A 26224-nucleotide genomic window follows, 5' to 3' on the forward strand; every position below is an offset into this window, starting at 1 on the left:
GCAACCATAGGTTGCCAGAGAATGGCTTGCAGGAAGGATGGAAGTGTTGGAATTGCTTTACAGTTTCCAGATGCTGAAATAAACCTTAGTTAAAGTTCTGTGTGAATATTATGACACACCAGTCCCAGATCCTAGCTCAGTTTCTAGTGAGAGGGTAATGTGGGAACCACAGAGTCAGGAGACTAGATATGATATTATTCTGTAGCCAGCATTGAATTTGTATTTGAATACTACTGAGAGATGTGAGGTGTGCATTCTATTTTAAGACCTGACAAGACAGTTATCCACATTCGTCTTGCCTTGCTTTAGTAAATAACTAGGGAACAGTAATTATTCAGTCAGTTGGAGAAATATACTGAGATTAGCTAAATGTTTTTTTCTGTATCTGTCTGAGTCTTTCCATCTATGTTGTTTTTTTTATATTTCCTGTGATGAAACTCTGGTGTTTATTGTAAATAGATATTCAGTATTTTCATTTTTCTTTTATTTATTATTAAATATACATAAACCTTACATTCTGGCTGGTCTTTTAGAAAATATTTAAAGTATGAGAGTACTTGCATTTATTTAGCGGCACTGTGGCTCCATATTCCTGAAAGTCTAGCAGCTTGGTTAAACACTACCATTTGTATAAGTATTAATTTAATAAATGTAATTAGGTACCCTGGTAACAGCCTTAAAGTAGCTGGCTTTGGGTGTTCTGGTGGAAGTAAATCTACCTTATAGTCTGGGTTGAGGTGACAGACTGGGTAAGCTATGCCAGCCTTTCCCAGGTGTGTGTGTGTGTGTCTGTGTGTGTGTGTGTGTGTGTGTGTGTGTGTGTGTGTGTGTGTGTGTGTGTGTGTGTGTGTGTGTGTGTGTGTGTGTGTGTGTGTGTGTGTGTGAAATCAAATCTTAAAGATAGTGTGTATGACAACTAGCTTGAACAAGGACACTAAGAGCACTGATTTCACAGACAGTGTGGTGGAGGACTTGGCTTGGAACACCCAGCTAAGGATTCAGCTCTGTAGTGACCATTGTGGAGTCTTACTTGAGGCCTGGAGAGAAAGCTTAGCCCCAGGACTGGAGTGTGCATTCCCTGTGTGCTCTTAAAGGAAACAAAGATGCCAGCAGAGGATTATGGCAAGCTGACAGTGAACCAGCTGGCTACAGCGTGCAAATCCAAAGGAGTGGTGCATGCCAACCTGACTAAATAAATGATTTCACCCTTAGTCACTGCTGCAGCACAGACCAGCAACCCGGAAAACAACCAGTTGTGTGATAGGAATGTACAACCCTCAGAAAAAGGACAGTTCATCTTTTCCTCAGAGGACTTAAAAACCCATCTGGAGTTAAAGATACTTAAACTGGAGAAAAAAATGTATGGAATTAGAATCAGCAGAGAGACTGTGGCATTTGGAGGCTGAAGTAAATGAGAAACACTGTCAACATGACAGGGACATGCTGACTCTTCAACAGGAATATGGAGGTAGTGGGGAAGAGAATGACTGAACCCCAGAACCAACAAAGGTTGGTAAATTTCTTCCACAGTATACAGAAGGTGATAATTTTGATAGTTTTATTCATATATTTCAAAGGGTATGTAAACAGTACAATGCTGACCAAGGGCTCTGGGTATGATTCCGGACCTCCTTACTGCATGGTAAAGCTGTAACTGCTGTTTCCAAATTGTCTGATACTTTAAATTATGACAAGGCTAAGCAATGTTTACTGGAATGTTTTAAGTTAACACCTGAAGCTTACAGAAAAAAAATTCATGAGCATAGATATAGGGCAGATGAAAGTGTATGTGAATATATTGCTGAGCCAAGCACTTATTTTCATAAGTTGGTGAGTGGGTGTCCGGTCACCACTTTTGAAAGGCTGGCAGACATTTTGGTGAGAGAACAAGCCCTTAGTACTTTGTCTGTGTACATGAGAATCTGGTTGGCAGACTGGGAGCGTAACTCTGCAGATGAGCTGAAGAGAAAAGGGGGTGAATACTTGGCAAGCAGGGCACCACTGCACAAGAAAGGGATACTCAGTACTGCACATGGATATAAGGAAACCCATGGTGGGCAGCGTAAACCATCCCAACAGAGTCCACGAGTAAATGGGGAAGCCACTAGTTCAGGTACACAGCCAGGATCAGGGTTTAGATATTTTTAATGTAACCAGAGGGGGTTATTTAACTGAGCTGAACTGAGGTGGGCTACCAGCTACAACTCTGAGCTGAGATACCAGATGACTACAGGCTTCAGAGCTTCCCAAAAAAAATAAGTTGCCTGTTTTTTGCTTGATTATACTATTTAATTAATTTTATTGTGTTCTGCTTATTTAAAACTGTATTTTAATACTGTAAACTAAACTGCACTGTTTGTACTGCATTTGTCTCCCCTACTCGGCTGGTTAAATTGTATTTTGTTGCTATTTTCACTGTTTGCAAAGCTTTTTTGCTATTTCCACTCTTTGAAAAGTAATTGTTGCAACTTTTCACTATTTGCAAAGCATCTGTTCTGGTTGTTCTATTTTCCCGCCAAGGGGTGTTTTAAATAACTGATCTGTTGGCTGTTTAAAACATTCTTGCTGGGGTTTTGGTTTTTTTTTTTTGCTGTTTAAAATGATTTTAGTGCATCACTGCTGTTTTTTCTGCTGTTTAAAACCTTTCTTTTACTGTTTCCTACCTAAATTAGTGTCACTAGTAGCTCTAGTGTAGTCCAGATACAGGTTTGCTGCATCTGGGTCTGTTTGTAGTGGCTGTTGTATTCTGAGCACATTTTCCAAGCCATCTTTGATTGGAAGGGGCCCTTCTGCACCCTTGTGAGAGAAATGTGCTGATTGGAACCTATCTAGTGAAGGGTGATTGGTCTAGGGCTTGGAGTAAACACCCTCATTGGTTCTTTTGAGTTTTTTAATTATTTTAAGTTCTTAGCTTCTGGTATTTAAGCCCTGTGTTTAAGCGGGTTTCCGCTTGTTTGTGCATCACGCAGCACCACACACTGCTAAACAATTGTCCGCCATAGCTGGACAGATAATTTTGACAATTTTTCCCTTAGATACAGCTGTAGTACACTAGTGTAGTCCTCATCTTTAGTGCATCTCAGGTCTAAGAAGTATTGCTAGTGAGCTGTGACTTATTAAACCAAGAGACAAAAACCCTGTCAGAAATATCCATCTGCACAGCACCTCTTACATCAGTCCTAAAAGCACCACCTTTGTGATAACAGTTCTTCAAACCTAGCATTATGGACAGTTGGACTACCCTTGTTTCTCCTGCCTGCCTTGTTGATTTGAGTCCAGTGAGCCAGTGTTGCAAGTGCCTCATGCATTCTGACAAACCTCTACTAATAACTCACTCTAGTACAGAGTGCGAGCAATGTTTCTACACCAAGAATTTTGAATCCCTACTCTCTTGCACTGAAGACAGTAACACTGAAGAGGTTGTCAACTCACCCTGCACATAGTACCACTACTTATACACATAGTATGCATCCAACACACCAGTACACAGATCAACATACAGGAGGGTCTCCCAAAAAACTTACTGAAACACCAGACACTTCCAAAACAAAAGACTGCTACAACTAACCAGTGTCTCACCTACCAAGCCCTTGAGGTGTAACACTCAAAAAACAGATTATTTTGTCATTGGAGAGTCCATATTGAGACACACAGATGTCCCACTCACCAGGTTAGATAAGGAGAAAGTCAAGGTCAGCTGTCTGTCCACTACCAAGATTCATCAGATCACACATGCACTCAGGTCTCTCGGCAAAAACTACTATTATGACTCTGTCATAGCTCATTTTGGAGTTAATGACCTGAGATGTACCTCACTGGATTATATGAAGAGAGACATGATGGAGCTCTCCAAGTATGTGCCCCAAGCAGGTATATCCCTAACCTTGAGCAGCATATTACCCTCACCTAGAATGATGCCACAGTGCAAACACAAAATGATGGATTTCAGTAAATGGCTTAGTTTTTGGTGTCATTCAAAGGGGATCCAGTTTCTGTCAGCCTTGGATCACATGGTTGATAAACTTTGCTGCATTGCCAGAGACAGTTTGCACCTGGCACCCCTAGGCTTTCAGCTGCTGGCAAAGGCACTGACCAGCAAATGACTGAGGCAGAACAAAGGATTTGTTTCGGCCTGCTCTCTGCAGTAATAAGGTGTCCCTTCCTCCAATAAACTTAGACATTAGCTGAAATAACAGGATGTGTGTTCACCTACATTTTCCAAAGGATACCAACTCTGAAATTCAAATGTCTGTCATTATTTAGTGGCTTCAGTCTTCAGTGGTTTATGGAAAAACATAGATTGTGAGCAACAGACCAAAAATATGAAGTAATAACCTGGACTTTCTGTGAAAATCTAGACAACTGAGAGCCATGAAAGATGAGTGTAAACATAACAGACTACATTACAATGCCTTTCTAACAGCAAACACTAAGTGTTTTATGGCTTTGAAAGCCAGCAAAACACTTTTTTCTATGTTACTGTAATTAGTAGCACATGAAGCACATAAAGTTCCATGCAGTACAAAAAACTATGATTGTGTGACCTATCATAACCTAATATTATGTGTTCTCAACATGGATGCCAAGATTCACATCTCAAGCTTCCCTATCAAGGTGAATCTCTTGGCATCCATGTCATGAATACATAAAAAGTATGTTATGATTAGTGACTCAGTCTTACTCCTCTGTACAATCACCAGTCTGCTTGTTTCATGTTGTACTGTCGTTATTGTTTTCTTGAAAGCTTTTTGTTGATGGGTTCCCTGTGCAAATGGGGGCCTACCATCATGGCTAACCTGGTTATAAAAATGTAAATAAATATAAATAAATAAAAAGATCCCTACCTAATATTCTGCAGCAAATTAGCCAAACAGACTTTAAATGATCAAAATGTTGGTTCTCTGTATTATGGTAACCTGTTCGTTTTTGTGAGGGCAACTCCCATGAAGGGGGCTGTGCACCTTGAAGAACAGGAGATGTTTCCATTACAAGTAAATTCTTTTAAAGAGCCAGTGTCTCATGGACGTGTTCTAATACAGCTATTCACTCACTTTCACTTTGGCCTGTTTGACTATACCTCTAGTACAAAATAGCTATTGCTCACATTTATGATGAATTGAAGATTCGGGATCTTAATTATTTTTGTTTGTTTTTAGGTAGAGTTGAAGAGGCTTGAACTAAAGGATCTACCACTGAATGGACTGGCTCTTGACAATTCTTGCATCCTTACAAATGAAGAATGTAACAGCTCCTGGGTTTTTGTCTGTGACCCTACTGCACAGGCTATCAAATGGATGAAAAATCACCTTCCAGAGCAATGCGTAGAAGTCAGATATCATGTATGGATTCACTTTAAAATTCTTATTGTTACCTAACTGCAAATTTATTTTCTTTTTTGCTCATGCATAGTGATTCTTTTTAGATGTTGAAAGGGAATTTGATTTTGCATAGGCCCTTACAGAAAGAAGCATGACTTTCTAAGATGATGCAGAAAATACTGATGTCTGAACACAACTTTGATATAATTAACTGGAGATGACATTCATGATGATTTCATAAGGCACACCAGAAACTTATACAGTACAAACATAAATGTCAGGAAGCATAGTGATTTGCTGTCCAGACCGTAGACCAAGCAAGGGTGTACAGTGCAACACATCCAGGAGCTATCATAAGGTGCAAAACAAGAAACAGAGCAGTGCTTTGGAAAACCATATATTGGGTTTAGATATTTTGGCCATAACTGCAGCACTGGCACCCTAAGGTCCCTGAGAGAGAGCCTGAGCATAGGAGAAGCCAACCAGAGAGATGGGTGTGGCTTTATACTAGCTCATGCATCTCACGAGAAAAAGCGATGTAGTAAAGAAACACCTCCTTTTGGAAGTCAGGAAACATCAGGAGACAAATGCCCATATAGAAGGTCCTGAATCAGCACACAGCAAGTAGAGCAGTCACATGTGAAAATGTATTTGTGATGTGCATAAAGACAAATAATGCTTACACTGTTCCCTGTAGCCCAAGCATTCCCTGAGGAAGAGAACAATTAAGTGCATATAAAAGCATTAAGCAGCTGAGAGTGGCTGAATGCAAGCTTCAGGTCATTATAGCCAAAAATATATTAAAATTATTAAAAATATAAACAGAATATGACTAAAGTATGAGATAGCACACATCACTGAGAAAGAACTGTCAGACACAGCAGTGTAGCAGACTACAGTATTCCAGTATTAAACATATAGGTCACAATGTCTATAGAAATGACTTCATATCAACAGACTGCTAGATACAAACAGATAAGCACGTGCACAGTTCAATTCAAACAGAGACCACAATGTGTAACAATGCATGAGTAGCACACAAAACAGTACAAGCTATGTACAATGGCATTATATAAAGGTAACAGCTGAGTGGCAACATGAATGCAGAGCCCATGTCACTAAATGTGTGTAGCAGTAAAGATAGAGCAGAAAATAGCATGCAGGCCAGAGGTCTCAATGACGGTGCATAAAAGGATAAAAAGTTGTGGTAGGAGGACAAACCTAACACTGTGCAACACACATAGTGACAAAGAGAGGAGAAGACAGAAATGTGAGGAGAGATGGCAGCATTAAGCTCTTGGTAGGAGCAAACACATGTAAATGTGCAGTGTAGTGTAGTATGCATGTAGATACAGTATAGATAAATAGGCAGCCTTTTATGGTGTTAGTGTAGCATTTTATACTGGAACAGCAAAACATGACTGGGTGTAATGACCAACAGGAGATTAAGGTTATGAACTGCTAACAAGCTTCATGCTATAGTCCTGTAATTAATTCCCTCACTCTCCTTTTGCCTAATATATGAATCTGAGTAACTAACTTAACCAGACTGTGCTCCCGGGCCTCAACTGAAAGCAGGCTCAAGCTAGTTGGACAACCCAGTTAAGAAAACATGTAAAAAAATAAATACATACATACTCAACATGAGAAAGTGTAATAGGTGGGCCAGACATCATGGAATGTGTGCAAGTCAGATCACTGACACAACACTTAGAATGTACATGCAGGATGGAGTCACATATTAGGCAGACTCCATAACACGGGCCTCTATATTTATCAGGAGAGGGCAGTTCCAAAGGATAAGCGAAGGTAGTTGTACTTAGCCTCTTTTATTTTGCTCTGTGTTGCTCCATAATGTTCCAGACTCTGAAGCTAGTCTGTGTGTCACATTCCACAACTGTTGTTACCTTGAACACTAACTAGTGCCAGACCATTTGACACCTAATGAATCACAAATGTGACTTCCTACAATGTATATTGTGCTTAGTAAAACTTTCTCTATGCAAATGTTCCACTGAGTCAGTATTTTCGAGGTAGCCCACTACCTGCAGGATTTCACTAAAAATATCACACACACACACACACACACACACACACACACACACACACACACACACACGCACACACGCACACACGCACACACGCACACACACACACACACACACACACACACACACACACACACACACACACACACAGCCTCCTTCCTTTCACCAAGATGGGCAATGTGGCAGTGGCCATTTATTCCTGTCCTTCCCACTCTGCCTCCTCCAGCACCTGTGCTACTAATCAAACCCAAGTAATCTGGTTGGGTCATCATCCCTCTGTACAAAAGTGGCAGACTTCATTGGACCTTCTTTTGACTTTGCCATCAGGTAATTTATTATATACGTCTCATGCAGAGGGTAGCTTCTTAGAGAAATCCTTCTACTCTCTACCTGCTTTCCTGCAGAATTCTGCAGATTTCTATTTTTGGTCCCCAGCTGGTAACTGTATTCATTATTCCACCTGGAGAAGTCATTTGAGCATGAGGTGTAAGATGTCATTCTTATGTTGATGGTAGTCAGCTATGTCGCTCCTCCCCTCACGAGCATATGTCTTCTTTGTTAATGTCTGAAGTTGGAATGGCATGCTTAATTGAATGAGGAATAGTCAATTTCTATTCAATTAATGTAGGGCTAAGGCTGTAACTATTCATAAACCGAAAATAAAATATCACTGCCAGAAATTAGGCCTCTTTGTGTCAATCCAAAACTACCAACGTAAAAAATCCAGCGAATGCAGCAACACAGCACAGAGCAAAATAAAAACTTTAATATAAAAATAAAAGTACAATACAAATCAGTAAGTGCTTTCACATGGATCCACCACCATGCTTCCTCAGACTGTTAAGCAACCACCAATAATTCATGCCTATTTAAGATGTAAATCATTCAGCTTGTTAAACAATTAAGAAGTCAGTTGTCATAACAACATCCCTTATATTTTAACATCCATGCCCTTCAGTCAAAAGTCTAACTAAGAAACACTTTGTTAAAACAAAAGCACAAAGAGTGTTAAAGTTTTCTGTCAAGTCAATGATCTTAAGACACAATGCATATATAACTTATAACTATAAATATTCCTCTATACAGTGTTTAAGTGTATGGATGTACATAAAAAAGGTACTTACGTATTATCACAACCAGATTGGATTGGAAACAAGCCGATAATACGTAAGTAGTGATTTCTCCACTTTCTAAAAAGTTTGTAAATGCTGTCCCTAATATGTGGGTCAATTGTGTCGATTCTCCCAAATGTTAATCATTATTTGGAAACAGCAAAGCACAAGGGAGGAACAAGTTTAGAATGAGCCGCTGTTGTTTCTGGGTCTCCATATTTACCGTCCTTTTTTTTTTTCCTGTGTCTCCAGGGGCATGAATGTGCTTGGCCACAGTGAAACCTGTCAAGTGTCCAGAAGTGTAGGTATTATTAAAGCAGACAAGAACATAATGTTTCATGTGTAAATAGACAGTACATTTTTAACTGGAAGACTGTTTCCATTATTACTGCACCTGTCATCTTAAGGTAAAACAACTGCCTTCCCAGACACTGAAATGGTCGTTTTGGGAATTATGCAGAAGTACCCCCAATGAAAAGACATTACACATACTACATCTGACACCCCTAGCCCAGGAGTTCCCGCTACCGAGAAATGGAGAAGTCAGTGAGGGATCACTGTCCCGCCACTTAGTAGTTGTTACTGGCCATGAACAGTTAGATGGTATGCCCCGGACTAACTTGGCTTTGCTGAGGCTGGAATTGCGAAAAAGTGTACCACTTTGCAGGTCACAGAACAAATGAGACACACCCCACAGGATCCTAAAAACTGACCGTTGTTCCTCCTGGGTGCTCATACCCACAGTTACCCACTACTACTACTGACATGCTTACACATGCCTTTCATGGTTAAGAAACATGTTTACACAGCAACGCTTTGATTTCTGGCCATTCTGAAATCTAGTTGCGATGATACGTGAGTACCAAAAAAACTAACTAGCATTCCTATCTATAATCCACATGAAAAAGCATATACTCAGTGTACTAATTTCCTGTCTTTTAAAAAAGGTTTCAGACTGATGGCATAATTTAAACTGAAACTCTTATCGGCTTGTAGCCGAATTATCCATCTTTGTTCAGCCTTTTCAGTAGCATTCCTTATGTCTGTCATCCTGTTACCAGGATGTATAACTTGCATCACACTGAATTTAAACTTGTGTTTACTTTCCATCTGCATTGTGTGTCTAGCTAGTGCACTCCTCGTGTCTTCACTCCATGTATAATAAAAATGTTCTCTGATCCTATCTTTTAACTGACAATTTGTTTTGCCTACATAAAATTTGGGGCACTGTGTGCATTGGACTAAGTAAACCACATTACATGTATTGCAGTTAGCAAAATATGAAAAGTTAAACACTCTCAGTGTCTCTGGGTGAATAAACTCATTGTTATCATGTATATATATATATATATATATATATATATATATATATATATATATATAACTACAATAATGGCACTTCTCACAACTATATGTGCCCTCCTTATTGTGTCTATCATTGTCTACTGTCAAAAGAACAAACTTTACAGATGTCTAGGCTAACTAATGATGATAAAATCTACTTTGAACAGAACAAGATTTACAGGCCTTATTTCTACAACGAGGGTGTAGTAAAAATTTCGGTCAAGACAATATCACCAAAGTAAGGGAACAAAGACAGGGAGTTAGCCAACCGTGTTTTGCACATAGACCAGTTCAGAGAGAGAAGAGCAAGAACATTTTTGATCAGAACATGTGTAGGGTCTGCATCTCTTATACATCAGACAACAAAGGGATCATGGATATTTTACATAAAAATTGGCATATTTTGACAATTAATGAGAAGGTGAAAGATGTGGTAGAGGAAAGACCAGCTGTTACTTATAAAAATATGAAATCACTTAAAAGATGTCTGTGTAATAAGATGGGGGTGACAGTAGACAATGACAGACACAATAAGGAGGGCACATATAGTTGTAAGAAGTGCCATTATTGTAGTTGTATACATGATAATAATGAGTTTATTCACCCACTTAGCCCGATGCACATAGTTCTGCTGTTGTTAAATTGTCTTTATTTCCACTTCGGAATATTGTCAAAATTAACTGCATAATTCAGCCTGAGGACCTCTCCACAGTTTTTAATGCTTTAGTATCTTTACATGTGGACTGTACATGGTTTATGGCTATGAATAGGGCAGCCTACAGAGCATACAGAATGCTGTTGTGTGAATGCCTGGAGGCACTTTTTTTCAAATAATACCTGCTTTGCATCATCTGTACCGGTTGCTGGTAGTATTTAGCTGTCAGTTTTATGTTCTGTTGTCATTTACTGAGCCCTACTTAGGATGGACCCCACATTTGAATACTGTTGAGCTAGCTATTCACTTACCTTCTGTATATATTTTTCTTGTTTTCTATAATTCTAAACTTTGCCATTAGAAGCTGATAGTCTGCATGTAAAAGATGCTGTTTTAATCATAAAGTTTTGGACAATTTTTTAAATACCTAAGCATGTGTGTTTTTCTCAGTTTATAAAACAGCCACTAACTTAATTGCAGCACTGGTAACAAGCCCAGAAATGAAGATTCACATGTTTGAATTCCTAGGTCCAGAACTAGCATCAGCCAACACTAGTGTATAACTTGACCATTTGATGAACTTTTCATTTTAAGTTTTGGGTCTCCTGTATGATCTTACCCCACTTGCTTGTCAGTTTCTATATTCTAAGACAAAATGCTGCCCTCTAGTCCAGTGAACTTACATGCAAAATCTTTAGTTACAAGGTTAAGCAGGAATGGGGGACTGCTCTCCTTCCTACCTAAACAGTAACTATAGGGGGCCTTTTATTGACCATTCTGTGCATTAATGTGTAGACTGTTGATCAGGCATGGATCAGATGGTCACTTAGCTTTAGTGACACGCTTAATTTCATCAGTAAACGGCTGTCACTCTTCGTTTTCTTGGTGAGTGCTGCTGAACAAATATTATGTCCCTAATTATCTGCAAACATGTTTTGCCTCATTTGAAGGTATAATAGTTTATTTTAGTGCAGCCAGTGAATGTCTGGCCAGCCACCTTCTTTCTAATTCAGTTCTGCATCCTGGATGCAGGGACATGAACATCATTCATGTCAGTAGTGCTTGACTATGGCATGCACCAGGATCTATATCTCTCATTGGTTCATTGCTGCACTGCAGCTGGACAGATGAGAAAATGGAAACTAAAATTTGTCATCAGTCAGAGCAGAACACATGAACATTCACATCAAATGTGGTGCCTACCCCCAACTTGTGGTCCACAGCAGCATAATCTTACAAAGGCCACTCCTTACAGGTTCAAGGGCTGACAGTTTTAGATCAATGCCATGGAGGCTTCAAGGTAATGTCATGTTGTGAGGAGAACCCCCACTCAGTAAAATAGGGGTGCTTAGAAGTATAGTTCTTACAACAGCCAACATAGTTCACAGCAGTGAAAAGTCTGGCAGCTTTTTTGTGAATGATTAAGATGAGGAACATGGAGCCACTGGTGGCCATTGGGTTACTACCTGTCCCTCCTTTTGCAATCCTGATTTGTCCAGTTGTACCTTGTGAAAACACATGTAAAATGGAAAAATTCTTGATATTTTACAAGAAAAAATGTTTGACTTTTCACGGAATGTTGCAGGAGTCCCTATTTATTACATTTAAAATAGCTTAGTAACACTTTATATCATGGTGTCCTTATTTTGGCATTAAAATGAAAGGTAAATATTTTTCATTGGTTGATGGTATGGTTTGTCCTGCAAAATATTATCTTTCTGGAAGAAATGTCCCAAACCGGACACCTGAAAAGGTGGCAGCCCTAGGTGGGTTTTGGAATTTATTTTTTATTTGCTAACTGAGTTGGTGAACTGTTTTACTGACCCTTTTCCGTTATGACCCAGGTACAGAGAGCAGAAAGCATGCTTCAAAATATGATGTACAATTACAGGACATAGATTAAAACAGGTAGTAGGCATAAAAGAGCAATGCAGAATTCACACTGCATTTATACAGTCAGTGAGTCATAAGGGGCAGTCAGTATTATCCCATCTCGAGAAAACAGGTGGAAGTATCTTCCTCCAGCAGGTGCTTTTTTAATTTGGTTTTGAAAGCTGTTTAGGGCTGTTGATTTTTTACTCATTTGGGAGTTTGTTCCATGTAGCTGAGCCCATTTTGGAGAAGGTTTGTTGTACAATGGCAGTCTTGAAAGAGGGGTGGTGGTCTAAGAAGCAGATGGTTTTCTTCTGCATTTCTTCTTAGGGAGTAGTTTGCTCACTTAGTGGCATTGTTCTTTTAATCGAGAGCAGTATCCCAAGATAATTATTTTAAATACTAGGGTACTATTAATTAAGAGAGTAATTCTGACTGAAGTAGGGAGCCAGTTGATAGCCTTTAGTACCTCACAATGCTGTTTTCTAAGATCAAATACAGTTACAAATCTGCATATCTTGATTTAGAGACTCTGAAACTTCTATGTTTTATAGACTGAGCAGATGCATAATAGTGGCAGACAATACTCAAAGTCTGTCAAAAAACATCTCTGGCTATGACAGTCCCAGCGGAGGGTAAGAGAAGGTAAGAGATACAATAGCATAGCTTAGGCTGGGATGATACCTTTGTGATAATTTTGTTAGTGTGTGTGTTGAAATAAGAGACACAGGTCCAGAGTAAGTACCAGGTATTTCTGTTCTGTGATATTAGGGATAATTCAGTTATTAGAGTCTTTCAGTCTCAGTGGCTATAATTATGATAATTTTCTGTATGTGGAAAAGACCACAAGGGTGGATTCCTTGGGATTAGTAAGCAGGCTGACACAGTTCAGCTACAGAGTTCTGAGAAGTTAAGCTCAAGATTGGTTTGAAGGTCACTATAGAACTTGTTGGATTTGAGTAACAGGATGAAAGCTTTGGGCTGAGGTCATTATTTGTGTCTTTCGGCTTTTCCCGGTTAGGGGTCGCCACAGCGGAACTCCAGTCCGCTAATGATTGGTAGTAGAGTTTTACATGCTGGCTTGCCGGGCCTAACGCACAACCTTCAACGAAGGAATGCCCATTCACGCATGTCGCCCCACAGAAGACGCTCTAACTGAGAATCGAATGGGCAATGTCTAACTGTGAGGCGACAATTATTAAGCAGGAAAATTTACAGGCGGCCTAGAGCAGAGCCTTAGGACACTCCAGTGTTCACAGCAGTTTGAGCAGAGAGAAAGGATCTGCTAATGCTTTACAGTTGCTACTGTTTTTGTCGTCACTCTTGCTGCATAGTTACTGGAAGCAATAAAGAGTGCTGTGAGGCAAAAGATGTCTAGAGAAAGTAAATCACTTTCACAAGCTTTCAAAAAAAATCAATGAAGTTTAAAGTGAATAACTGTCAGCCAGCTAACACAAGAAATGGAGATAAATGCTGTGGAGTGGGAATGAAGTTTAACAGAAGCCAGGAACTGAACAATTTGTATAATGTTGCTTTGATTATATGGTATAGAACAATATAGGTGAAGTAAAATGTTTTTAAATGTGAACTTGTTAATATAGTTTGATTACTTTTATATAAATGTAAGTTTATCTATGTCATAAGTGATAATTCAATAAAGGTGTTAAAAGAAAGGCCAACTTTTAAACTGATGACCAAGCCTAAGATGGCCTGTTGTTTTTTATGGTACATCCTCTGTGTTGGATTTAAAAGAAGCATAATAGCATTGTTCAAACACAAACAACTGAATGCCCAAAAGAGGAACAGACTGATCAATATATGACTTATATGGACAGATGCATAGTAAAGAAGGGGTGTCAGCTGTTACTGAGGGCTATTCTAGAAGTGACAAATATCGAGATTACCACATCCTTTCATGCAGTGGTTCCAGCTCTTAATGAAATATTTGCTACTTCTAAAATTCAGCTTTGAGTTTATTATACAGACAATCTCTGGGTTACAGACATCTGACATGTGGACAATCCATAGATATGAACGGGCTGCTGCAATGTCGGAAATAACATGAAAATAAATAAAAATCTTTAAAGTTGCCCAAATCTTACCTTAAAATGAAGAATTTTGTTATAGTTTCCTTTTCCCTGTTTTCTCTGTTCATGAAGCTGCTTGCACGACTTGTTAGAGCAGTTACTTCCGCCTTCACGGAGAACAAGCAATCCGATTGGTTAAGAGATGACTGTTGGTGATCTGATTGGTAAAGACTGCTGGCTTGTACAGTGTCGCTTGTCTGGTCAGGATAAAACTGATGAACATTCATGTGTCTTGTTCAAGCAGCTTTATTACACATAAATATATCAGAAATGAGGCTTTGTAACAAACTTAAATGAACTTATAAACAGACTGACTACTGCACTCATACATGTTAACACTCTGGCTATTCTCTCAAAATGGCACTGCTGCAGGCAGATGCTTGCTATTTATATGCACATGTTACATCTGGAAATGCTTCTTAAAGGTACATACACACACTGTGATTTACATTCTCCCTCTTTGAGAAATAATCTGTATGCAAAATGACAGCATTCAATGGCAGACAATTTACAGAAATGATCTTTTGACATGCAATTATACAAACAAAAAAACATGCAACCGTATTTTACACTAGGTCTAGAAATACGACCTGACCATGTAACATAAAAGTCAAAATTGGATCTAGTAACAGGGACTGTCTTCAAGGAATGTTCAACTTTGGGGACATCTGGGATATCATCAGGAATGGAAATGGATACTGCAACATATTCTTCTATATGAACATTTTCAGGGTTGCTCTGAGATTTAGAGTCTGTATCATAGGTACAATATTGCAATATCGTTTCTGATACAGGAAGAAGAGAAGATGTCTACGGTTTCTCCTGTACTGTATATCATCAGACTCCACTAAGTAGGATCTCGGCTCAGTAAATATACCTCTCACTTGACCAATTCGATAAAAGCATTTCACCGTTTGCATCCTCACTGTCTCTCCTTCTTTCAACGGATGAAGAAATCTGCTTGTTTTATCATAGCTGGACTTCTGAAAAAAACGCTTTTTGAAAAGTTGGGCTTTGATTGCTCTGTTGTTTTTAGCATTAGGCACCAAAAAACTAGAACTGACAGGCAAGGCTATTCTGGCCTGGCTAGATAGAAGTCTTTGAGCAGGTGAGCTATGTAGATTGTCATGGGATATATTTCTGAGAATAAGTAAATTCAAGAAGGTATCGGTGTTGTCGCACTTTGACCTTTCAAGAACTGCTTTGCACTCTGTACTGCATGTTCAGCAAGGTCGTTTGACTATGGATATTCAGGACTGCTAGTAACATGGCTAAAGTCCCACTCTTTAGAAAATCTCTGAAACAATTGACTGGTAAACTAAGAACCATCAGAAATAACTTTGTGTGGACTACCTTGGACTGAGAAATGATGTTTCATCTTAGTAATAACAGCACTGGACGTTAGGTAGCAAATCGATCTCACACAAGTTCGAATAACAGTCTACCAACACTAAGTAATGTTGACTATTCCACTCAAATATGTCAGTTGCTACTGTTGACCAAGGTAGTTCAGTAATTTGGCTTAGCTGAAGTGGCTCTTTTTGCAAATGTGGCTTAGTACTGTTGCACATTGAACAAGAAGAAAGCACTTTATCAGTTTGTTTTTGTAGAGAAAGCCAAAATACTAGTCCTCTCACCTTTCTTTTGGTAGAATCAGAACCTGGATAGCCATAATGCAAAATCTGAATGTATTCACATTGTAAGGAAGTAGGAACAACACATTTTGGACCTTTGAAAATGATACCATCTACCATCAGCATCTCATCTCTGTATGGAAAGTAATGTTGTACTTCTGCCGGTACACAGGATTGCTTTGACAGTCATCCTACTTTAATGTAGTAGTTGAGCTTTTGCAAAATTGGATCAGTCTTTGTATGATTTCTCAGCTCATCAAGTCTTGTGGTAGAAAAATTATGCACTTTCATGACATCAAAGTCAAAACTCTCTGCATCAAGCTGTTCCGTGGTATTTCTGGGCGATCTGGATAATGTATCAGCCAGATAAAGAAGTTTACCCTTTGTTGTATAGACCATTTTGAAATCATATTTTTGCAATTTGAGCATCGTTCTTTGTAGTCTTGCTTGAGCTGAATGCATAGGCTTCTTTAAAATAGTTACTAGAGGTTGATGGTCAGTTTCTATCTGAATTGCTCAGCCATAAATATAATTATGAAACTTCAAACATGCGAACACAATTGCCAAAAGTTCCTTCTCACTTTGAGCATACTGCATTTCAGTTTCGGTAAGAGTTATAGATGCATGGGCAACAAATCTGCCCTCTTGAAGAATAACTGCACCAAGACAGAACTCTGAAGCATCACAGGAAAGAACTACTGGTTTGTGGACATAATAGTATCGTAATGCAGACAGGTTAGCAATTTGCTGTTTGAAGTTATCAAATGCTCTTTGGTGTTGTTCTTACCATGACCGTGCAACATTTTTGCTTTTCAGCTCTCTTAAAGATGCTGATAAATCACTAAAGTCAGGGATAAATTTGCCCAAATAGTTAACCATACCAAGAAAATACTGTAAAGCTTGGACATTGTCTGGAGCTGGCATCTCAAGAATGACTGTTTGTTTAGAAAGATCTGGTCGAAAGCCTGTACTGGTAAACAAATGACCTACATAAGTAACTTCTGATAGTTTGAATTTGCACTTCAGAGCCTTGAGCTTTAAATTCACTTCACACGCTCTGTCCAGAACTTTCCTGAGGTTTCTGTCATGCTCTGCTTCACCATTACATCCAACCAATAAATCATCAACTATTATTGCACATGGGTAGCCTGAAAAAAATTGCTCCATTGCACGCTGAAAGACTTCACTGGCAGAATTTTATTCTAAAAGGCATCCTGAGGAATCTGTATCTACCAAATGAGGTACTGAATGTAGTCAGTAGTGAAGATTTGCAAACAAGCATCACTTCCAAAATGAACTCTTTGCATATAAGACAGAAAAAACAGTGGCATTTGGCATGAGGGTTGCAATCTCCTCAACTGTATGTATAGGATGATGAGATTGTTTTAATGTCTTGTTTAAGTCTCTTGGGTCCAGACATATTCTGATTTCATCTGAATTTGTCTTATGAGCAGCTACCATGGATGATACCCACTCAGTTGGTTCTGTGACTGGACAAATCACACCTTGCTACACCATTTTGTCTAATTGGACCTTGACTTTGTCCTACAAAGCTATTGGAAGTGTTCTTGCTGGTCTGACCGCTGCACTGACCTCTGGGTCTAACTTCATGGAGTACACAACTGGAAGTTTGCCTAACTTGTCGTCGAAACATCAGCATACTCTGAGAAAATAGCATTACTACAACTGGAACTGGTACATGTGCTTACATGATGTACTTCTTTGGTAAAATTAATTTTTTTATTTTTTTATTTTATTTTACATTTGTTTACCAGGAAAGTCCGATTGGACACAGGTCCATTTTCAGCAGATACCTGGGGAGAAAAGATCTGGATATAATATATAAAATCAGACATGATATAATTCATTAAATCAGACATGCAGTGATCAATATGACATGGATTATTAACATTATGTTGTAGCACAATAAATGCCCTAAGATGACACATGACAAACAAGATGAGAAACTATTAACATTTTACAGGTAGTTTCTTGTAGTACATTGTAATTAATAAGTGTTTCTTACAATAGTATTGATGAAAACAGCTATAGAAATAATAGAAAATTAATGGCATTCACATACATATTCTAGATTTGTTATTAACAGATTTAGCATAAAAGAAAGCAGTTTCATTCTCAAACTGTCTCTGAGACCTGATAATAACTGCACAGGTCTTCGGACTACATAAAATTGCAAGCTGTAACTGTTCCCAGCCAATAGCATGAAAGCATTACTGAGCCTTTGATTTGAACCTCTTCACCTCCGTAATCAACAAGCTTCGCACCATTGCCCAAATTAAGTTGCTCACCAGCTCTCACCTTAGCAAATGTTTCTGCTGACATTACATTACACTTTGAACCAGTGTCTACTTTGAGCTGTGTGGGTTTACCATTGATCAGGACAGTACAAAATACTTCTTTCTTTGCCTACAAATCTACTGCATTAACCTTTTCACCAACCACTGATACACCATCTACATAGAAAGTAGGGTTGGAGCTTTCTATATGTTCAACCTGCTTTTTTGAGTAACCTCTCTTAATAACTGAATGATGCTTACTTGATTTAGAAAACTTTTGAAAATGATTCCAATTTTTACACTTGTGGCATTGCTGACCAAATGATAAACACTTCTCTCTTTTAGACCCATGGTTGGCTCCACAGTTACGACAGTTAACAATAAGACTTGATTTGGGTTTGCTGACTCACCCTTATACTGCACTGAGCATGCTCTTTTTACTGAGCTAGTCTTGGAACTTGCTAGAAAGCTCTAGGGTCTCTCTGCCACACCTGCACAGGTTGCAGCTGCCATGCGCATAGGCCAGCTTCTTCTTGCCACATGTTGCATGTTGTCTACGTTTGATCTAGAGGCTGATAAAACCATGCTCTTATCACTTGCAAGCATACTTGTGTGCCCTTCTGTGAGCTTATGGATTTCATAGGGTTCATAGGTTTCATAGGTTAGTACTAGGCTAACTGCCCTTGTGAGCCATTGTAAGCCTAGCCAATTATCCCTTGTGAGACTCAAACCCTGCACCCTGACAAATCTCTATGGCTTTGCTCAATGTTAAATCACTGTCACGAAGCAAAATCTTTCTCACTGCAGTATTATTAACACCACACACAAGCCTGTCATTTATTAACTCATCTTTCAAGTCACCAAATCTGCACATTTTAGCTTTATTTCTCAAGTCAGTGATATAAGCTGCAAAAGTTTCACCTGGCTTTTGGTCTCTTGTATAAAATAAGTGCCACTCTAATGTAACATTTGTCTGGGGGTTACACATTTCTCTACACGTCTCTTCCCTTGATTCAGCTGGTACAGCAGTATGATAGTTTGCCCCTTCTCCTGCATATACTTCTGGTGCATATACAGATGAATACTCTCTTCAATAGCCTCTGACACAGCTAAGTTAAGCAAAATGAATGCCCTTGTATGGCATCTTTGTCAGAAAAAGATGCTTGTATGAAATATTCCTACTCGAATGTTCTCCAGTTCTCTGCTATATTATGATCAAACACCAGTAGACTTGGTCTGCGAAATGTCTCTGCCATATCAACCCACAGTAGTGAAGGTGCTTGAAATAATGTAAGAATATACACACAAGTATATATGCCAGAACTTTATGCCAGTACTTGTAATTATGCCCAAAAGCACAACAAACTCTTTAAAATAACTGCAGTTTGCCAAATAAGTCTCTGTAACACAAGAACACTTTGAAATCACTGTACTTTATGAAACCACTCATCAGTGTAAGAAATATTTTGAAATTACTGTACTTTGCGTATAACTCTACAGACTGGAAAAAGCTCAAAGTAAGAAACACTTTGAGATGAATGCACTTTGCAAATAAACTGTTCACAGTACAAGGACCTTTCAAAATGGCTGTAGAAACACTCTGAAATGGTGGCACTGTGTGAATAAATGCACACAGCACAAGAAACATTTTGAAATGGCTGTACTTTGACTGCACTTTGCAATATAACTGTACTTTGCACACAGCAAACTCTTTGAAATAATTGCACCGTAATAAAGCACATGTCACTTTCATGTTGGTAGACAAATAAATGAGTCGTCATGGGTTCTTTTTAAGCAGCTTTATTCTATACAAACACATCACTGTAAAGGCTTATTGACTATGACTTAAGTATCTTATATACAAACTAACTACTGTGATCATACATGCTCACTCACTGGCTGCTTCTACAAAATGGTACTAGGGATTGCACGTATCTGGAATTTATAAATGCATGCACAGCCTCACATGCATCTTAATGACACTGCACACACACATTAGACTCTGATCTACATTCTCCCTCTTTGAGAAGTAGATTAGTCAATTTGTCATGAGACTATTTAGCATGCAGAAATCACAGATAATCAATAGACATGCATTATACAATACTAAGTACACATAAATATGCAATCAAGTCCATGTTGCTGTGTATTTTACACTAGGCTTAGAAACTCATCCATATCGTGTGACATAAAATTGGGAATCAGATTTAGCAACTGGGACAGTCTTTGCAAAATGGTTGACCTGTGGTTGACCTGTAGATTGTTCAAATTACTCTGGAACAGAATCAGACTTTTGAACACATTCTTGTCTGGAAAAAATGTCTGACTCATTCTTTGATTGAGAGTTTGCATCACAGATACAATGTTGTGATTGCAATGACGATGATTCTGGTAAAGGAAGACGATGTCTGTGATGTCTCCAATAGTCCACACCCTCAGAGCTTACCAAGTATGATCTCAGCTTGGCACAGATGCCTGTAATCTATCTTATTCGATCAAAACCTTTCATTGTCTGGATTCGTACCATCTCTCCTTCCCTCAATGAACAAAGTAATCTGCTTGATTTGTCATAACTAAATTTCTGGATATTAGGCTTCTTTAAAACAACTGAGCCTTGATGGTTTTATTGTTCTTAGAGTTAGGCTGTAACAAACTTGATGAAATAGGTATGATGGTTCTAGTTTGTCTGGAAACTAGTCTTTGAGCAGGTGAGCCAAGAATATCATCATAGGAAATGTTTCTGAGATTAAGTAGATTCAAGAATACATCAGTATTGTCACACTTTGACTTCTCAAGTAATTGCTTTGCACTCTGTACAGCTCATTCGGCTAGACCATTGGACTGCAGATATTCAGGACTACTAGTGACACGTACAAAGTCCTATTCTCTTGCAAATTTCTGAAACAACTGGCTAGTAAATCAGAATAAAGTTTGTGTGGACTACCATGCACTGAGAAATGACATTTCAACTTAGTGATAACAGCTGTTGAGGTTATGTTTGGTAGCAGATCAAACTCAAACCAATTTGAATAAGAGTCTACCATAACTAAATAGTGTTGATTGTTCCACTCAAATATATCAATATCAGTAGCTACAGTAGACCAAGGAATTGGATTCAGCTGAAGTGGTTCTCTTTGCAAATGCACTCTAGTACTATTACATATTGAACAAGAAGAAAGAACACTATCAATGTCCTTTGATAATGAATGCCAAAATACTAATTCTCTTGCTCTTCTCTTGGTGTAAAACAAACCTGGATGACCACGATGCAAAATCTGAACATATTCTTGCTGTAAGGAAGCAGGAACAACAATTTTAGGACCTTTGTAAATAATACCATCTTCCATCAACAATCCAACTCAATAAGGAAAATATGATTGCACTTCAGGTGATACAATGGATTGCTTTGACGGCCATCCAACATTGATGTAGTGATTAAGCTTTTGTGAATTAGAATCAGTCATAGTGTGATCTCCCAACTCATCAAGTCTAGTGGTATAAAAATTACACACTGACATTATATCAAAGTCAAAAGTTTCAGCATCAAGGTGTTCTGTGGTATTTCTGGATAAGGTATCAGCCTGACAGAGCAATTTGCCTTTAGTGTAGACCATTTTGAAATTGTACTTTTGCAACTTGAGCATCATTCTTTGTGATCTTGCTGGAGAAGAATGCATAGGCTTCTTTAGAATGGTAACAAGAGGGTGATGATCTGTTTCAGTCTGGCTAGCTTGACTATAAATATAATCATGAAACTTGGAACATGCAAAAACTATCGCCAAAAGCTCTTTCTCGATTTGAGCATAATGCATTTCAGTTTGAGTAAGTGTCATAGATGCATAGGCTACTGGTCTGCCCTCTTGAAGAATAACTGCACCAAGACCAAATTTTGAAGCCTCACAGGAAAGAACAACTGGTTTATTCACATCATAGTACCTTAATGTAGGTGGGGTGGCAATTTTCTGCTTAAGGTCATCAAATGCCTTCTGATGATGTTGCAACCATGACCATACAACATTTTTTCATGTTAGCTTTCTCAAAGGTGCTGTCAACTCACTGAAATCTGGTATAAACTTTCCTAAATGACCATGCCCAGAAAACGCTGTAAACTTTGCACATTATCTGGTGCTGAAATCTTTAAAATAGCTGTCTGTTTGATAAGGGTCAGGTCTTAAGCCTGCAGTTGTAAACAAATGTCCAACATAGGTAACTTCTGGAAGTCTGAATTTGCACTTCAGAGGACTGAGCTTCAAATTTAGTTCAAGTGCTCTGTCTAGAACTTTCTTGAGGTTTCTCTCATAGGTTCATAGGTTCATACAAGGCTATCTGCCCTAGGGCATTCATAAGCCTAGCCAGAATGTGTTTGGCTTTCGCCACCCATTTTAAATTTATTTTGCTATGCCCTTTTTAGTTCGTTAGTATATACTGTGCCCTCTGTCTACAGATGTGACAAAGTGAAAACCTGCAAACCCTAATCTCCCCATCATCTCATCAAGATTCCTCCTTGAAGAGAGTCAATGAGGGACTCCCGTCCTCCTGAGTGGGATTTTATTCCAGAGTGAAGGGAGCCTCAGTTATGAATTTGTCCTCCTGCAGTCATGCTGTGCTTTACCATTGCCTCCAACTAATAGATCACCCACCATTATGGTACAAGGATAACCTGAAAAAATGTATTCCATTGCACACTAAAATACTTCACTTGTAGAATTTATTCCAAATGGCATCCTTAGCAACCTGTATCTGCCAAACCGAGTACCAAAAGTAGTGAGAAATTAGGATATGTGATCAAGCATCACTTGCCAAAATGAACTCTTTGTATCCAAAACAGAAAATACAGTGGCATTCTGTATTAGAGCTGCAATTTCCTCAACTGTATGCATTGGATGATATGGCCTTTGTAATGTTTTGTTCAAATCTCTAGGATCAATGCATATTCTGATTTCATCTGAGCCTTCCTTCTCAGCTACCGTAGATGGCACCCATTCAGTTGGTTCTATGACTGGACAAATCACACCTGGGTATCGGGTCTATGTTATAACAGTGAACAATCAAAAGATTGAACGCTGTTATATCGACCACAAAAGAACAAAAACAAAAAAGAGCGAACAGCCAGAACAGTGAATTTTTTCCCAGGGAAAAACATTTGCTGTTCCCAAAAAAAAAAAAAAAACACACTAAACACTACTTTAAGTGGGGGTTTTGTCCCGCACACACCCCCCCCACTTAAATATACCAACTCCGAGATCGCACTACAGTGCCGAAAACGGCATTTTTGACATTTACAGTTGGGCGAAGATGCATTCGACATAATGCGTCTTCATTCTTCTGACAGGAACCCGCACTATCTTGTCCAGCTGATCTTTAACTTTACCTTGCATTGCAATCAGAACTCTTCTTGCTGGTCTGACTACTGGAGTGACCTCTGGGTCTAACTTCATGGAATACACAACTGGAATTTTGCCCAACTTGTCATTGAAAACATCAGTATACTCTGAGAAAATGGCTTCAGAAAAATTTGAACTTGGAACTACACTCATATGATGAACTTCTTTAGTAAAATAAAGCAGATTCATTCTCAAACTGTCTTTGAGACCTAGTAAAGATTGCACTGGCTGTCGGGACTATGTAGAATAATAAGTTGTAACAGTTCTCAGCTAAGTAACAGGAAAGTATTACTGAACCTTCGGTTTGAATTTCTTCACCTCCAGATGGAACAAGTCTTGCACTGCTGGTTACATTGAATATTTGTTAGTTCTCACTTTTGCAAATGTGTCTGCTGATATAACATTACACTTTGATCCAGTTCTACTTTGAGCTCCGTGGATTTTCCATTGATCTGGACTGTACAAAACACTTCACTCCTTGTTAATAATTTTACTGCATCAACTCTTTCTCCAAGTACCGAGACACCATCTACATAGAAAGTTGACTGTTTCAGCTCTACTTGATCAACTTGCTTCTTTGTGTGACCTTTCTTTACAACGGAGTGATTCTTACTTGATTTGCAAAACTTCTGGAAATGGTTCCATTTTTTACACTTGTGGCATTACTGACCATATGCTAAACACTTCTCCCTTTTAGACTCATGATTTGCACCACAATTGCAGCAGTTAACAATGAAGCTAGACGGGTTTTGCTGACTCACATTTGTGTTGCACTGAACTGGCATTGGAGCTTGCACTTTTTCTAGAACTTTCTGGAAAGCTTGGAACCTCCTTTGGAAACCCCTTGGCTACCCCTTTCTTAGACCTGTTTCTGTTTGCCACATGTTGCCTACCATCTATATTCACTGTGGAGCTCATTGAAACCATGCTTTTGTCACTCGTAAGCATACTAGTATGTCTTTCTGTCACCTCACGGATCTGGCAAATCTCTATTGCTTTACTCAATGTCAAATCACTGTCACGAAGTAAAATCTTTCTCACTGCAGCACTATTAATACCACACTCAAGTCTGTCCTTTATTAGCTCATCATTCAAATCACCAAACCAACATGTTTTAGTTTTATTTCTCAACTCAGTTATATAAGCTGCAAACATTTCCCCTGGTTTCTCATCTTTTGTGTAAAACAAATGCCTCTCTAATGTAATGTTCATCTGGGGGTTACACATCTCTCTCAACTTGCACTTCAAATAGTCGGGGTCTTCTCTTCATTCAGCTTGCACAACAATATGGTGGTCTGCACCTTCACGTTCATACACTGTTGGTGCACATACAAATGAACGCTGCCTTTCTATGGCCTCTGATCCTGCTAGATTTAGCAAAATGAATGCGCTGATACATGCATCTCTATCTGCATAAGCTACTTGTATGAAAATATTATACTCTTGTTCAAATATTCTCTCTTCTCTGCAATATTCTGATCAAATAAAAGTGGTTGAAGTTTTCAAAATCCGTCTGCCATATTAACACATTCCAGCGAAGGATCTTGCAATTAAGCACGAATATACACTCACACACATGTGCATAAGTAATTGGCATAAACACAGTTTGCTCACTGCTTTTGTACTTTGTACTTGTACTTTCTTTAAGCTTATCGGAATTATGCAAATGAACAACCTTGTAATACCCTCGAATAACTGGACTTTGTGAAATAAACTTCTTGGGCTTCTCGATGCTCTATTGCACTTTGTGAAATAGCTTTTTTAGATTTCTCAATGCTTTACTGTACTTTGCGAAATAACTTTGTAAATTTTTCGATGCTTTACAAAATTTTATGGAATAACTTTTCGAACTTTCGATACTTTACAGAGCTTTGCAGAACAATTTCTCTGTCTTTTCAACACTTTATGAAATTTTTGATTGGTAAAGGCAAAAATGCTAAAGTCATTTATCATCATTTGCCATGCTTGCAGAATCGGCAAAGGTAGAAATGCCACAGTTATTTATTCTCGGAACTGGTAAAGGCAGAAATGCTAAATCATTAACGTTTGGAAATGGTAAAGGCAGAAATGCTAAAGTAGTCGCTTGGGACTTTATCGATAAAGGCAGGCATGCTACAGTCATACACCATCACTTGTTAAAGTCCTCTCTTAAAGAAACATCCAAGAACTTTATGATGCTACTGAGCCACTCACAAGCACTGTGATACTCTTGTAATCTTTTGTAAAAATACCTTCTGTCAATGCAAGAAGCATATCAAGCAGCTATACACTGTGAATAAACTAAACTTCCATTGCCCATATTCAATCTCTTTTGAAGCATTTGCACTTTGCAAACAACCACAAGCAGTACACTGCTAGGCAATTCCTTACAGTACAAGAAGCACTTTGTAATGACGGCACTTTGCAAATAGACACACCCAGCACAAGAACTTTCCTTCGAATAACTATGCTCTGACTGGGTTTTACGAGATAG

At 38.7% G+C, this 26224-nt stretch overlaps 1 protein-coding gene across 1 annotated transcript in view; it reads left to right on the top strand.

Moving 5' to 3' along the window:
• The window catches only part of LOC122814238 (dynein axonemal heavy chain 5-like), a 3525594-nt gene that overhangs the window by 2714173 nt on the left and 785197 nt on the right, over positions 1 to 26224 (top strand). Inside the window, exon 91 of the mRNA XM_044086840.1 lies at positions 5157 to 5339. Coding sequence (XP_043942775.1) covers positions 5157 to 5339 — 183 coding nt within the window. The remainder of the gene's footprint in view (positions 1 to 5156; positions 5340 to 26224) is intronic.

The sequence above is a fragment of the Protopterus annectens genome, chromosome 1.part1, assembly GCF_019279795.1.
Source record: "Protopterus annectens isolate FY-2018-M chromosome 1.part1, PAN1.0, whole genome shotgun sequence".
Taxonomy (NCBI): Eukaryota; Metazoa; Chordata; order Ceratodontiformes; family Protopteridae; genus Protopterus; species Protopterus annectens.